The 17477-nt window shown below is 38.4% G+C and overlaps 2 protein-coding genes across 7 annotated transcripts in view; one reads left to right on the forward strand and one right to left on the reverse strand.

The window, feature by feature from the left end:
- Positions 1-17477, reverse strand: part of LOC145994707 (cytosolic carboxypeptidase 1-like) — a 259414-nt gene that overhangs the window by 43040 nt on the left and 198897 nt on the right. The gene's annotated exons all lie outside the window — the stretch shown is intronic.
- LOC145994705 (uncharacterized) overlaps positions 15281-17477 on the forward strand; it is a 43551-nt gene continuing 41354 nt past the window's right edge. For both annotated transcript variants that reach the window (XM_083130884.1, XM_083130885.1), the window contains exon 1: positions 15281-15471. In XM_083130884.1, coding sequence (XP_082987010.1) covers positions 15417-15471 — 55 coding nt within the window. In that variant the 5' untranslated portion in view covers positions 15281-15416. The remainder of the gene's footprint in view (positions 15472-17477) is intronic.

Consider the following 17477-nt stretch of genomic DNA (forward strand, 5'->3'; position numbering starts at 1 on the left):
TTTCTTTTTTTATCTGCGTTTGGGTGTTGCTCTCTATAGCTTTTCACGTTCAAGTGCCATCAAAATTTCTGCTAGCCTTTCAAGTGCACCTTTCTGTTTGAGTTGGTAAGCACTACCATACATGTGGGAAGGTACTTGCTTTTAGTGTTTTGTTTTAACTAATTAATATCATCTCCTTGTGAAATAAATTATTAGAGCTGATCTGAAACTAGTCTCCTTCCTTTCTTGGTGCTGAATCTGTTCATAACGTGGTAACCTCCGTGACGGAGTGATTAACAGAGCGGGGATCCCGGGTCGAATCCTGGCCTGGGCATGGGTGTTCTTTGTGAGTGTTCCTTCATCATTGAGTTGGTGTTTTAAAGTTCACTTTATTTACAGGAAGGCTAATCGGAACTGGACCTACAGTTTTAAAGTGGGATCCGAACCACTATGTGCCTCCACCGGGTGTCGAACCTGGGACCCCTTAATTACAAGGCGACGACGCTACCACTGCGCCATCGGGGAGGCACACTGTCACTTCATCAATTTATCACTTATCCTAATCTTATCGATCAGCCAAAACTGGCAGAAAAAGCGAAGTAAAATAAACAAAATCTATCAATGTTCGTAACATTGACTTCATTGTGTAAGTTTGGATTTGGGGGGAGGGGGTACAAACCCGACCGCCCACAGGGGGAAAAAAACCAAGTTGGGTATCGGGGAAGAACTACCCGTAGAAAACCGAACATCAACAAACGCAACAGGAAGAAAAGGACTGACTACGCCAAAGCACACAAAAATGACACATATGACTACAGGAAGAAAGTCATATTCACAGATGAGAGTAAATTTAATCTTTTCAAGTCAGATGGACGGGTCATGGTGTGGCGGAAGAAGAACACAGAACTGGCTGAGAAGAATCTAACACCGACTGTGAAACATAGTGGAGGTTCAATACTTGTATGGGGGTGCATGAATGCCACTGGTGTTGGGGATCTGTGCTTTGTGGAAGGCATCATGAACAGTGGCGTGCCCAAGGGCGGGTTGGTGGGGGTTATAACCCCCCCCCTTTTTGGTACAGTATTCCTAAAAAAAAAATAACATCAAAGGTAGGAAAAGATGGCAAAATGAGAGCTGACTACCAGAAAAAGTGTACGTAACCCCTCCCTTTCGAAAATCCTGCGCACGCCACTGATCATGAATCATAAAGAATACATCAACATCCTGAAGTCCCACCTTTCCAACAGTGTGCATGATATGGGTCTATCCGATGGATACATCTTCACCCAAGATAATGACCCTAAGCCCAGATGTTAATCCCATACAGCATGTGTGGAATATGCTGGAGGAAAACATACGCAAACACAACATTTCTAATAAAAATGATCTGAAGAAAGCTCTAATGACTGGATGGCGTAATATTTCACAGGAAACTACAAGTAATTTGGTTCGATCAATGCCACGAAGGATGGAAGCCATCCTTAAAAGCAAAGGTGGTCCCACTAAGTATTAACCATTTGTAAAGATGACACACTTTATTTTTATGTATAGCAGACGAATATTTATTTGGCATCGGATGATGCGTGTTAATGTATTTTTTTGTTGTAATTCACTTTGTATGACAAATACGTCATTTCCTTTTGTATATTTTTTTGTGTGCAAACGAATAAGTAATCGAGTGCAATTTGTGTTATTTTTCATTGTAATTTAATGCCAGTCTGTACACCCAATAACCCATTCCTCTATACAGACGAATACTTTCTGGAGCCACTGTACATAAACCCGGGATTGTTATTGTGAACCAAGAATCCAGAAAACCAAGACTACGAAGTTTTTTGTTCTGGAATGTACCTGTTGCTCGGTTTTTTACTACGTTAAACAACCATCGCAGCTCCGAAAAAAAAACTCTCCCGAAGGTCATAGTCCAAGAACAGCAGATGATGAGAAGCGAGATAAATTGCAGCATAGTAAAGAAAATAAAAATAAAGGAGTTACGGAGAAAAACTCCGAAGTAATATGGCAAGAATAAAATGAAACAGCCAGCCTCACAGAGCACGTTTGCAGACACGCAACGGGTCAGATAGGGCGAAAAGAGTGGATCCTGATTACAGCGAGATTAGGAACGAGCATGCGGTCAACCGCGTTTTATTTCCAGCTCAGTAGATCCAATCAGGGCGAATCTTCGCTGTAGGAGGCGTGAGTATCTCACTTCGAGTTGCAGCATAAAGCGACGAAGTTTGGATCTAGTGAGGTTCAATCATCAATAAAATTTGCAAAATTCGAACGAAAATGCTGAAACATGAACGCCATCGATAGTTTCAATTAAGGATGCGACCGAGACGAGATCAGACACCTCGATTCGTGGCCGAGACTTTCGACCTTTTAGTAAACTACAATGCATTTAATTATATTTGTAAATCAAAATTACTTTACCACGCGACTCATTCAAACATACCAAGCTGATGCTGACCTGAGTATTTATATATACACTCTGTCTCGGGAATCTGTGAAGCAAGGCCGCGCATAACGGTAAAGACGGAGAAAAAGCGAGTGGAAGGAGAAGCCACGCTTTCCTCTCCACGCATTCACTTAAGCCCTCAGGCGCTCATTGGTCGAGCCCTCTCGAGTCAGAGGACTTGTTTTCGATCACCTACTCCATAAATTCCCGAGACAGAGTGTACGTCATGCATTTTTATAGGCTAATTGCAAAGCTACTCTATTACTGGCAACTGTGATTAAATTTTTCAATGTTGATGGCGTCGCTGTAATGATTTAATTTTGCGCTGCTTTTTGCCACTTGTGGATAATCGCGAGGATGAGGATGAGAGATGATATGGTGAAAGGTAGGTAGGTGATATGAGGAAGGTAGGTTCACAAAGAATATCCATGCCCAGCCCGGGTCTCGAATACCTGGAACTTCGGTAAAGAGATGATAAGTTGACACTTAACGCGCTCGGCCACAGAGCCAGCAAAAGAAATGTAGGCATCTGAGGACAAAAATTCCCATACGTAACATAAAAGCCGGAATTTAGAGGGACAAGCACAGACAGAACAAATAATTACACAGAGTGTGTAAAATTACAGATCTTTAGTACCTCTATAGCATTGCAAGGGTAAGAAACTTTTGGCCTCCCCTTGTATATGTTCTTATACCATATATTTAGGCTCTCTAGACAAGAACGAGAACGATTGGATTGATTTGTTGTTTTAAGTCCACTTTATGCACAGTAAGGCTAATCGGGACTGGAACTACAGTTTAAAGTGGGATCCGAACCACCATGTGCCTCCACCGGGAATCGAACCCGGGACCCCTTGATTACATGGCGACGACGCTACCACTGCGCCATTGTGGTGGCCCTAAGAACGAGAACGAGACAGCCATAATTCGAGAGGAGACCGAGACTGGCACGTCTCGTCTCTATACCGTACCTAAAGAGCTGTATGGAGAGTGCTTCTCTTTATCTGTACTTCTAACCCAGAACTTTGAGCTTCGTAACGTGCAAAAATGTTGCAATCTGTTCAAACAAAAATGTATTACGGAGGAGAAAGAGATATTTTGCTGTCTTTTTATATGAAGTCAGATTTGCTCAACTCTCGTATAAACTTTTTCTTTTGTATGCCATGAAAAGGTTATATAACAATATCTAAACAATTCCTTTATGACACGAATTTCGAAGAAGAAATCTGTGCAGGTAGGTTTTACAAAGTAGGACCTCCCAACTAACTGCTTCCAAAGTACAATTAAACATATTTCAATGAAGATAAATAATTTCTGTCCCTCTCCTCCAAAACCCAAGACGACAAGAATTCTAAGAACATAATTATAAACCGAAGAGCGGTGGCAACATGCTTCCTTCCCCCAAGATATGCTGGAACAATACCAGACACTCCCCTTGAATAACATCAGCACGCAATCCACACGTGGACTTTGCTTCTGCATCTTGGTATGCAATCCTAGCACTGCATCTCTTTCTGTTTCATTTGGTCAAAGTATTCTGTGGTTGAGGAGAAGAGAAATAAGAATGTCTACTGCTTCCATATCTTGGCATTTTTTACCTTTGAGATATATGCGTTGGCTACAGTTTGCTCCAGCTGCCAAACAAGCTGGAAAGATGCTGAACTACGAAAATATTGTACCTAGAATTTTCAGCGAAAAATGCACGCTCTACCAGGACTCGAACCCGGGTCTCTAGCATACCGTGCTAATGCTGGCTAGAATAAAATTAAGACCCGGGTTCGAGTCCTGGTCGAGCCTGCATTTTTCGCTGAAAATTCTACGTGGTACATCTCCTGTGTGTGCTTAATCTTCAGAAAATATTGAAGTCTTAAATATTTTGTTTTCGTATTAGGATATACAGCTATTCATTCCGATGAAACATATTGAGATTTTTTTCTTTTTTTGCTTTCATCTTCCAGTATTTTATGAGCAATGATAGTACCGATATTTGTATATATAATGAAAGTTGTTTTAAGGGTTAAGTTTTGTCGATTGTTCTTGTAGGATGCAGCGCAATATCCATTAGAAAGGGTACTTCTGTTAGTTTTTTGCTAATTACATGGGCATGGAATCTACAGTGTAAAATTACACGAACATGAGAAAAACAAAACTATAATTTACATAATGCTTATGAGGGTTTGAATGGAGACTAGGCTATTCTTTAGGACTCACAAAAGACCGCAATATCATAGTAGTAGGTGAAAAGAATGGAAAATTCCATTTTTAGACTAAGGTGAAGTTCAAGTACATGTATGGTTCAAAGTAAGGTGACTCGTCATAGGATGTAGAGCGCCAGTAGAGCGGAGTGGATACTGTTCATCATCTGGTCACAAGGGTAACCATGTGGCGAGGCCAACACCCGTGGCCTTAACAATCGAGACGAGAATGTCAGGAGAAATTTGTTGTTCGTGTACTCTTCTGCACTATTGGAAAAAGTTGTTGAAACTTACAGCACAAAAACACAAAACATAGCGACGATAACGGGAATCTGTCACACTTTTAGGATGAATAGTAAATATGAAGGTTTCATCCGAAAACCGAAGAATCTGGCGTTGTTTGTTATTATTATTATTATTATTATTATTTTCGTCAGTGTTAAGCAAAACCTATCACAAAATGAGCGAGGGCCCGGACAACGCATGTTATATAGCTAGCAAAGCAAGTTTCCGGTATGCGTACTTTACATCTGGCTTCCACGGTTTACACACTACAAGAACAAAGAAAGTGCGAATCAAGATGCACATTTAGATGCTAACCTTCTCCCTTGTGTTAGGTTTTTTATAATACCAATTCTTCTTGTACATTGTTAAATATTCAGAAATATTCTGCTTTCAATAAATGATGCATTATAGCTTATCAAGGACGAGAAACTGTTTTGTATGCGAGAAAGTAGAGCATGTATGATTCATCCAGAGATGGTACGTATGGCAAAGTATGTACACAAACTCGATTGTAGCCAAGGTTAAAGGTAGTTCGCAACATTAGAGCGTTACAGTAAAAATTTACGTGAATTTACGAATGTACGTTTAATATTTGAATCATTTCGTTGAACCATAATTTTGTACAGATTACAGAACTCCAATAGGCCGCGCTATATGGAGTGAGCAGAATTACTAATCTTACAGAAGTTGGATGAATTACAACACTTCTTTGGGTCGAACTCTCCTAAATAAACTCCTAAACTCCCATGCATCAAAAGACTGTACCTTTTGCAACTAACGTTAAAAAAATAAACAGCTATGGAAAAATCTTGGACACGCCACTGCCGCATCCGCATAATTTTTGCATTCTAGAATTTCCCTCATTTCCTCACTATAATGAGTAAGTCATAAAGAAGATTAACTAAACAGAGCTACTGCGATTTTTTTCAGAACGAGAAAACAAGACTGAATAACCAACAATGCATAAAAAGCTGCTACTATTATTAAAATTTGATTTGCATAAAGGCATTGTTCTGGATGCACTTGAAGAGAGGAAGAAGCGAAATACTGGCTACAGAACTTACCAACAAATCTTGAAAAGTAAGGTCAAGAACTACCATCTGGTTTAATTTGAATATCTACTTCTTCCAGCTGTATTCTCCAAACTTTTATAACATGTGCATACATCACAATATGACAACCTAAGCTCGTAATGCAAAAGAAACACGGGTATTCTTAACCAAAACTTTTTTAAGTCCACTTTATGCACAAATAAACTAATTGGGACTGGACCTACAGTTTAAAGTGGGATCCGAATCAATGTGCAAGGCGGCTCCACCGGGGATCGAACCCGAAGACGACAGCGTTACGATAGAGGGCATCAGATTTTGTATCGGGGCAGTCGACATATCACTGGTCAAATGCGGTTTAATTTTGCTAAAGTTATTACAATTTGGAAATGAATTACTAAGTTTTTCAATTTCATGTGGAGGAATAAATAATGATTGATTGATTTAGTTTATTTTACTTCGCGTTTTGTGCCTCTTGGCTAATTTGCGGATGGGGATGACTGATTAAATTGATGAATGGACATTCACAAACAACCAAACCCGAGCGGGATTCGAACCTTGGCGTCGCAGCGCGATGTGCTAACCACTCGGCCACAGGGTCCGGCGAAAGGCAAGGAGAATGAATGAATGAATGATAACAGAGTAACGCAAAAAGTTACGCAAAACCTGAGGGCACTGCTACGTGCCTTGTGTGCACTGCTTAAATTAATATACCAGAGCTGCAATATCTTCGAGGTAATAGGTTCTTTCTTTGAGAATGTAAATAAAAAAGCAAATATATGCCAACGGATATAAGAAATGAGGATCTATATTCTGAAAATCTTCACAGTTTACAGAGATTATATATGAGGATTATATATATTATCTGTCTACAAAGGTTAGATTCTTCTTAGATGGAAGACAAATTGTCGTCTTCTTGTTCTAGCAACCTTGCTGCCTTCTTCTTCTTTCTTCCAAGGATGGAAAATTGGTCACTTTCTTCTTCCTTCTTCTACTTCTCCTGAAGGATGAATCATCTACTTCTCATTTCTCTATCTCTTCTGAAGAATGGATCATCTACTTCTTATTTCTTCTATATTCTTCTGAAGAATGGATCATCTACTTCTTATCTATTCTATTTACAGCAATCATCTATTTCTTCTATAACTTCTGAAGAATGGATCATCTACTTCTTATTTCTTCTATTTACAGTAATCATCTATTTCTTCTTTTTACAGCAATCCTCTGTTTCTTCTTTCTTCTATTTACAGACCTTTTCCAGCACGCTTCCCTCTTTTCTTTGGCATCGATACCTAAACAAAAGCTCAAATATATTCAGGGGTGACAAATCTGGGTATAGCGCCACCTCCTATATCAAACCAACAAGGGAAAACCCAGGATCGCTAAAGAAAAGCGATACCTGTGGCCCAGTGCATCTTAAAGAGCTAGCGCAACCGTAGTGCTTTGGGGCGGCTAAATATAACTATAGCGCCTCCAGGGACAAATCAACCAAAATCTAGCGATATACTCCTTGCCAGAGGTAACAAAAAAAATCAATCAAAGACCGAAACACACGGTTTTGAAACGACATCCCGACTTTCTAACTTTGCTATACATTCAATCTGTGTGTATATTATTAATCATTATAATTTCCTTTTCAATTTATGTTTCCTATCCTTTGTATATCAATATTTTAATTGGTATTCATTTATCTTTTGTTAGTTTTAATCAATACAATCATCTTTTGTCTCCTCCGTTTTCCTTAATCCACTTTCGTTCCACTTTTCTGTCGCGCTGCCATCTGTTGTCACTTCCGCTAACTAGTTCATTCCATGTAAATGATTGTGTTCGGCCAACTAGGCACGTAACAGCATATGAAGAAAAGGTTGACCCATGAGATGGGTAGATGACGTAGAGAGTGACATCAGAACATTGGGGGTAAGAAGATACAGACAGGAGGCAAAAGATAGAAAGCATAGTAGCGGCGATTGAGTGAAACAACTGGGGGGGGGGGCAAGGACAGTTTACTTCCTCTTGGTAGACAAGGTTAGGGCGTGAGGCAAAAAAGTTACAAGGGGGGAGGAGGGTAATCGCCGACACTGATTGAAAATAATGGATCGTTATTGTTGAGAAGGCTTAAGCTAAAAAGGGCAGTGACGACATGTGATGAATACAAGTTTAAAAACAGATTTCAACTTTAAGTACCTTTGATTCTTTCTATTTCGGTAATGTTAGGTCATAATCTACCTCTTTGGACCAATCGTGTTGATAAGAGTGGATGGTGAACTGATGAACTGATGAAATAGATGATGGAACAAAGACATCCACACATTATTCAAGGTTCACCTGGCACTTCTGGTCTCGTAGAGCGTTAAGCTGACCACTCCGCCATCTTTAAGTACCATACAGAGTTTTAGGTTGGCTAATTTAAATAGCATAGCATGTTTGTACCATTAAGATAATCGAGATGAGATGAGAGGACGGTGGATAGAAAGTGACATGGAAGTGATGCGTCGATGACCTTTACTCAACCTAGCATTCACTTGGAGCGACTGTGAAAAAAACACGGAATAAAACCAGTCAGAACAGTGGGGGCGAGATTTGGCCTTGCGACCAGGCCCGTACCCAGGGGGCCCAAGGGGGCCATGCACCCCCCTCGAGCCATGAAATATTTTGATGCAAACCTACAAACATAACATGGATAATTTTTAAGAATGTTGCAAGAATTTAGATTTTCTTCTTGTATAAATGAATGGGTTATCTCTGGAGAGAGGCAGACTCCAGAAGTCTACAGTCTACTATGTAGACATTGTGTACTTTGTGTATAATACAATAATGTATAATTTTAAATGTATGGTTGAGTGGAAGAAAAGGCATTGTACGGCCTTAACTCCGCCATTTAAAACAAGGCATTAATAAATAAATAAATAAATAATTTTAATTTTATAAACATTTATGCGAAGCTACTAAATGTTCCAATTTGGTCCGGATAGTTCACCATATTTACTCCCAGTTTTGACTTTTTCGAACTGCAGTCTTGATGAGAAAATGTCCTCTCTTTGTGGTTAATTCACATTCAGACATGTTCTTCATTATAAGGATAATTCCATAGCGTTGGTGGTCACATTCAGGGTACGAATTCCCATGGCGAAAGGGGGATCTTCCACCTTCCCACCAACGATATTGTTCTATTAAAATGTTTCCCCCATGCAAATTTTGCGAGGGTAAGAGTTTGTGTTATAACAACAAAGATAAGCAATTAGTTTGGACTTCAAACATACTTTACTAAGAATAACATCATAAACACATACAAAGAAGGAATAACAAAGAATGATGTCTGCCTGTGTGTGAATGTTGTATACATCTTTCGTTCTCTCTCTCTCTCTCTCTCTCTCTCTCTCTCTCTCTCTCTCTCTCTCTCTCTCTTTAGGGCTGGTAACAGCCAGTGGCGGATTACCAAATAGGCCCACTAGGCATGTGCCTAGGAGCGGCAACTTTTTTTTTTTTAGAATATCAAGAATAATAAAAAGTGTCTTACGTACACAGTGACAATTTAGATCTATGAAACCAATGTTTCAAATCAACGGTTTGCAACACTTTCGCTTCATACGAAAGAAACCTTTATGTATCGCATTTATGTGTTATCAAAAAATGTTTCGTCTGCTCTGCGTCCTTCAGGCGCAAATCAATTTGTTTTTAACCCGTGCTGTGGCTTTTATCGCTTACAATGACAATGCAAGCTGCCCAGCCTTTGTTGGTTTGTTTTTGTAAATACAAAAAGTTAGGCGGAAGCGGCTTCATTTATGACTGGTGAGTGGTGAATTTAATTTCTCAATACATTACATAATTTTAGGTATAGCACATACAGAAAATGAATTGTTTGTTATTGATTTTTATCCTTTGTTTTTTATTTCAGTATGTTCACTAATTTTTATATTAGCCTGTAAAAATACTGCAAATAAGTTACTACTTTTCTTTTGAGAAGGGCGCACATTAAGTTTGTGCCTAGGGGCGGCGAGGAAGCTTAATCCGCCACTGGTAACAGCATGGGGTAAAAGCGTACTTCTACAGTCATAGATAAGATATTAAAAGATTTTAAACGCAAAAGAGTAAGTACATAAAATTTCTACAATGTATGCCAGCTACATCTAGGTAGAAGAGGGGGGGGCTGCAAATTCGGTGCAGGGGGTGAGAAAATCATTCTCGTCCTGGGCGCTGAAATCTCTAGCTACCTCTCTGATAAGGAAATGATTTCCTTTCGAGAGACCATTAATAGATTTACACTATTATAAAAACATAACACAATAAAAGTATGAAAATTTAATTATCATTTTAATAGAAAGTAATAATTAAATAATATCTAACACTTACTAAAAACATTTCACCTATCTTCTAATTTCTTGACATTTTGAACCAGTCGTTAAAGGAATGAATTTGCTAGTTTATAAATGTAGCAAATTAATTTGTTTATAAATATATATAAATAAATACATGAATTATTTAATAATTGACATATATTTCACGAAAATTATATATACACACAAGTTCAAGGTTTTAGGGCTTGGCCCCCCTTAAAAAAATCCTGGGTACGGGCCTGCTTGCAACCCTTCGACAATGAGTCTATCACTTTAACCACTCACCTAACTCGCGCGTTACTAATAAGGGTTGTAATGTTTTTGTGCAGAGAGGCGTGAGAAGAGTAAATTGAGTACACCTCATCCAATACCTCAGGCGAAACTAAAACTATATTTAACGCTACATTTGCTTAGCAATAAAACCAGCCAGTCTTGAATAATCGAATATAACATTTCTATGTTCAAAATTATTAGTAACAGGAAGTGCTTTGCCCAAAAAAATCCATATAGCCTCCTTTCCATACTGTATTCTTTTCGAAAGTGTCATGTAATATAAATAATAATCGGAAACCTGGACGGTATCCAACATGTATAAATTCAGACTTGACAGAAGCAAGTAAACTAACAAATGTGTAAAATTAATCTTGAATTAAAAATTATAAATAAGAACTCCATCCATACCACACGCATGATGTGCTTATTTAATTGATTTTTTTTGCTAGCGTTAGTGAAATATGATGAAACAATTATTTCCCTGTATTACTAATACAGTTACTCACAATGTTGTTCGTACAGGGCAAACGTATTGACAGAGTAGGATTTGCTAAAGAGCATTTACATAAGGATCAGGAGTTTTGGGACAACGTGATCGTGTCCGATTAAACCAAAATAACCCTGCACGGATCAGATGGTGTGATTATTGATTTAGTTTATTTTACTTCGCGTTTTGTGCCTCTTGGCTAATTTGCGAAGATGGGGATGAGTGATGAAATGATGAATGGACATTCACAAACAACCAAGCCCGACCGGAATTCGAACCCGGGACCCTAGGCGTCGCAGCGCGATGTGATAACCACTCGGCCACAGGGTCGGGTAAATGGTGTGATTAGTGTGTGTGAAGGAAGGCAAATTCGCAGGACAATGTTGCCAATACAACGCCTACGGTAAACATGGCCGTAGGCAGGAAAACATTTCGGGAGGGGGGGTTCATTCATAATTGTTCCCATGGGCGTCGCCAGAAATTTGAATAATATAAATAATAACAATAATTATACAATAATAATTAAAATGTCATAATAAAACAATTTTATTCCATAATAATAATTCTAATAATAATAATTATTATATTATTGTTATATCCTTGAGGGGGCTTACTCAATCCAGCAGATGAGTGAATATCCAGCACAAGTTTCTTTTTGTTTTTTTTTACGTTTCATACAGTGTGTACTGAAATGCACAATTATTATACTTCATCATTAAACTTTAGATACCTGCAAGAGAAAAGCTTTAAAAGTTAGATGGAAATTTTAGTCACAAAGCTTTTGTTGTTTGACTTTAAAATTAAATTTTTGGAATTTTGAAAAGTGTGGAACCAGTTATTCTTTTTAAAAACTTAGCCTGGTTCATGGATTGTAACCTCAATCGCGAACTAAATGCGCTACAAAACTGGAGATCCTAGGTTTGAACTTCTATCAAGGGGGATTTTCGACTTTATCGGACAGGGAATTTAAAAGCTGGAAAGGGAATTTTGGGATAATCATAAGGGAATCTTCAGTCTATATTCCTTGTGACGCGGGAGCAACACTGGAAAGATGACAGCAGAAGTGATAATGGAGGGGTCGCGGGTGGGCTACGATTCTGAGAATAAATCCTGTTTCACTCAAGTTTCAGAATTCCAAATGTATGAAAATTCTAGCTCGATCGTTTCAACATTGTCTCCATGTATTTTTGTGATGCTTCGAAAAAAAATTGAAAATTTGTTACAGATTTTGGTTTCTGAACTTTCATTAATCCAACATGTCAGAAGTTTCGGGAAGGGGTTGAACCCTAGAAACCCCCCCTCTAAATACGGCCATGACGGTAAAACATGGTGAAGGATCCATTATGATCTGGGTCTGTATATCAACTAAAGGAGTTGGGAAAATGCAAGTCATTGGTGGAATCATGGACAAACATATCTGTAATAATATCCTGAAGAATATTTTGAAAAAAGTGCCCAGCAAACGGCGTTGTCACGTGTGTTCACGTTCCAGCAGGATAACGCCAGCAAACATACTGCTCAACTCAACAGGGGCTGGTTGATTTTGAATGCACCAAAGCAGTTGAAAACGCCATCTCAAAGTCCAGATCTGAATCCGATTGAGCATTTATGGACATTTTTGAAGAAACGTGTCCACAAACATGAGTGCAAGTCAAAAGAATGGCAGTCGCTTTAAGAGTGGGAGGGAATCAGCCCAGACATCTGCAAGACCTTGATCGATTCTATGCACTGGAGATACCAAGCAGTTATTAAGGCCAAGGGTTATGCATCTTGCCATTAAACTGTTTCACTTTGTAACATTTTTGTGTTTCTTTTCTTCTTTCATTACAAGTGTACGAACAGAAACGTGACATAAAAGTAGCTTGCCTACACTAAAATATATGTTATTTTCGTTATTCATGAAGTTTATGGGGGAACAAACGGTTGTAAATAAATCACCATGTGTGTTATAACTACAGTAGGAAGAATATCTAATGTACTAAGGCTTAATGTAATTTTTACTTTCATTTTCTTCTCACAATTCATCTGTGCGAACAACGTGAGTAATTGTATATTTTATTTTGAATGATAAAAAAAAGATTAGCATACTCGACATTTTCTTTTTGGATAGAAGAAGTATTTCATGTTCTTAATATACAAAACAGAAATTGTGATGTTTCCCTCCTATCGTCGTTGTCAATGTCTATATTGCATGTGCAACGTGCCACCACTCGGAACTCCAGGGTATGGAGATTCGAATTTGCAACACACCGCTCCTTGCTCCGGCTGGTCAGTTGGGAGCACCAGTTCTCACCCAGGGATCGGGATTAAGACGATCCACTCTTCCTCCAGGAAGGAAACCACCGAATTGCGACACGTAACAGTAAATAAAATTCCAAATACTTTATAATTAAAATGTCCAAAATCTTTAATCATGAATCGCGCGCGTACATACTGATTCGCACAAGTTAAAAATTGTATTTTGTTGGGTCATGCACGCTCGTAGGCAGTGATAAACAACTTATTTAACACGAGAGTCCGCGCACCGCCTTCACAGTTAATAGCAAGACCTCAACTGCTACCTCAAGCGCGAGGCGCAGCATAACAGATTGTTCTAACTTACAATACAAACTCATAACATAAAATAACACAAGAAAAACTGATAATTTATATAACACATCAATGTTAATTAGCGATAGTAAGCCAAAGTTCAGGTTGGCAACAATTAAAAATGCCAACGTGGAAGTTTTTACATCGCCAAGAACACGAAGCGTGGTTCCCCCACTCCTAACATAAACAGCCAATAGGAAAACGATATTTTATTGAAAACGAGGGAGAAATACTTTGCTATAATGTTACAATATTAAACTATATAGAAATAACTAAACTGATTTTATCAAATAAATCATATTTTGCCCTTGCACATAAAAAAATGATTAAATAAAGATTTAGTTTATAACGAAGACAAATTACTTCAATCTTGTACATTGTTGAACAAAAATCGATATTAAGAAGAAATGTATTTAACTTGTACTTAAACAACAAAATTTACTTGAAAGATAGAAATAATCCTAGCCATTTTGGATTTAAAAAACAATGAAAACGTTGCATATATTATTTGGGATAATTATTAGCCTATAAATTCTGAATAAATGTTGCAAAAATACGCGAATAATATTATAACATATAAAAAACGTAAATATATACATGAATTATAAAAACAATTAAGTATAAATAATTTAATCCAAGTTCTTAACTTGAAAGTATACGAATAAGATAAATGAAAATATACAACTGAAATCTGCCTAACACGGCGGTCGTTACACATGTATAAAAAACACTTTGTGTGCAATCTAGTACTTTTCTAGTAATTTCTGTTGCTTACTTTTGTATTTTCTGTTTTGCGTCGCTCTTTACGCCACTTCTAATTATGACGACGATTGATTGATTTAATATGATTTTACTTCGCTTTTCTACCACTTTTGTCTTATCGAAAATATGAGGATGGATGATGATGAAATTGATGAAGGGACGGACACTCATAAAGAACGACCATGCCCAGGCCTGGACTCTAACCCGGGACCTCTGGCGTCGTAGCGCGTCGTGTTAAACACTCCGCGACGAAGGTAAGAATGATGACTTGGTGACAATGATCAAGGAACATTCACAAATTACACCGATGACTAGACTGCAATTCAAAGCTGGATAATAACAAAGGCACTAGTCAAAATATGTAATTGTGCATATTTATACATGTGGCAAGTACGTTTCATCTGAACATCTGGTAATGCTATTACCGATAATGGTAACGACAACAATTTGAATTCAAAACTGAAAAACTGTCAATAAGCATAGAAAAATGTTTGTTTGGGATAATGTTTGGGATAACTAAAAAAAAAAAATGTTTCCGACAACTAAAGAAGTAATTGTTCACTAGAGCAAATTTTTTTAGTCAAAATTAACAAATTTAGTAAAGGATACAAACTTTTTTGCTTATTGTTACCAAAAAGTTTAACCAAGCACGTTTGTGAATTCTAACAAATCAAAGCACAAAAATTTGACCATAATCACTGACTAAACCTGGTCAACTTTTCCTTTGTTGAACTGTTGCATCGATGTATGACGAAGACTGTGCTGGGGAAAATGATACGAAAACAGGCTCAGAAAAAAAAAAGTCTGAAATCTTCGTCATTTCCTCCACCAGGTTGCCAAGGTGTTCTTTCTCTCTCCAGCCAGGCTCCTTTCCTCTCCCACTCCGTCTGCACGAGCACAAAACCCTCCGCCGAACGAGCCCTCAGGTCAGTCGCTTCTTGGCGAGAAGAAAGGCAACAGGTGGGAGAGGTGATTCCTTCGCAGAAAGTGACAGCAAGCACCATCATGCGTCTCGCTACCGCCGCCGCAGCAGTCATCGCCACTCTAACCTTCGTTTACAGTGAGTACTTTTTCATTCATGAAGATTATCGCGTACTTGCTAATGAATTACGTTGCAGGGTTTTTGTTCGGGTGGCAGGTTTTGAAATGAGCTTCCTTTGACTAACCGACCTTAACCTCAATTCTTCAAACCTGCCGGTAAGCTAGTTACAGTTGATGATGCGGTGACTTATGCACATCTCTCCCAAAACCACCTAAATGTTTCACAAAGGGCCAATTTATGGCCATTTTGACTCAAAATTTACCCAAAGTGCGAACATGCACCCTCCTAGTTTGAAAAAAACCGTTAAGCCTCCCTATAGATGAACGCCTGATGATGTAAATGACTGATTGATTTGGTTCATTTTACTTACATTCTTTACTCCGCTTTTGGCTAATTGCGATAGGGATTAGTGATGATATGAAATTGATGAAGGGAACTCGCAAAGAATCCCTATGCCGGGATTCGAACCCGGGATCCCTGGCGTCATAGCGCGCTGTGCTCAACACTCCGCGATATGACAAATAGCATTGGTTGGATTGCAACATGGATGAATGAAGGAAGTCTAGTCTAAAATGCAACAAATTAGTTTTAAAGTCTAGTCGGGACTGAAACTACAGTTTAGAGTGGGATTCAAACCACTATGCTCCTCGATCGAGAATCGAACATGCGACGACGTTTTTTTTTTCATTTCTTATTTTGAGTCGTTTTCTGCACCTTTGGATAATAGCGACAATTAGATAAACTCGATGATTGAAAACGCACAAAGATTCGAACCTGAAACTTTGTCGGCGAAATTTTGAGTGGAGAATTTAGCATAAAATAAAGCTAATTCCGCTTTGTTGTAGAATTTCGAGTTCTGTTTGCAGACCATGTACTAAAGAAAATTAAGCTACTCTACTATGGTTCCAAGTGGTTTGGCCATCTTGAATTCTATTAAATGTAGAAACAGAACTTCGAAACGGTTTGATCCGGATGCTGTCAAAAGTAAATCCGAGCATCATACCAGAAGTTTTTCGTGTTTTGCTTTGCTTCCTCGGCTGCTTTTAATCAAGACGATCAGGATGAATGATGAATTGATGGAATGAATAAAACGATACAAAGAAACATCCATATCTTAATCGAGATTCGAACCCAAAAGACTTTGTAACGCGGCAGGCTATGAAAATATAATTTGTCTACACTTTGAAGCATGCATGTTCATCAGGTCTTCTCCCAACTCATTGACATCTTACTTCTATACCATTCAGAAAGCTTGATCAATATGAGAATCTTTGGAGGAAGTCTAATTGGTTGCATAGTGCCCAAATTTTAAGGTCACTTCAAGCAGTTTCACTAATCGCGACCGTAGCTACTGTTTAAGGTGGGAGGCCGAACCACTGAAATAATCCCTACCAGGAATAGAACGCACAACCCCCTCATAACAATTAAAAGGACGAAGGCCTCCAATGATAACGCCGTACTGGTAACGTTGATGTCTTGTAATCAAGAAGTACCAGGTTCGATACCCGATGCACATTGGTTTGGATCTTACTTTGAACTGTAAGATTATTATCCATTTACCTTATAGAGAGGCTTGCATTTTTAATGCAAGAAAAAACAAATTTCCGTCGGGTCCTCAAAAGCCAGATGTGTCGACTACGGGTTAAAATTAAGAATGCTGTATTTTTCAAATGTCTTATACAGCAAGCATATGATGTATCGTGAATAGCGAATTAAGAAAGTCTACTCATAACACACGCCCTTGGCCTGTATACTATCCTCTTAGACCCCTCTGTTGTGACCAACATTGCTTTCTTTCGGTATTAACTTTCTCAGGTGAAAGAATTGAGTATGCACACTACCCTACTTACTTGCCTCTCACGTAGAGATGAGATTTCGCAGAGCATTGACGCGTTGCATTGTAAAGAGCAATGCGAATACTCGTATTTACGAAGGGCGACACGAATGCACAGTTGTTCTTCAAAAGCTCCCAATATATGTACATTCTTTATATACACATGTATTCAAAAGGATATAAAGATGCT

Source organism: Lepisma saccharinum, chromosome 11 (assembly GCF_977018435.1).
Source record: "Lepisma saccharinum chromosome 11, izLepSacc3.1, whole genome shotgun sequence".
In the NCBI taxonomy this organism is placed as follows: Eukaryota; Metazoa; Arthropoda; class Insecta; order Zygentoma; family Lepismatidae; genus Lepisma; species Lepisma saccharinum.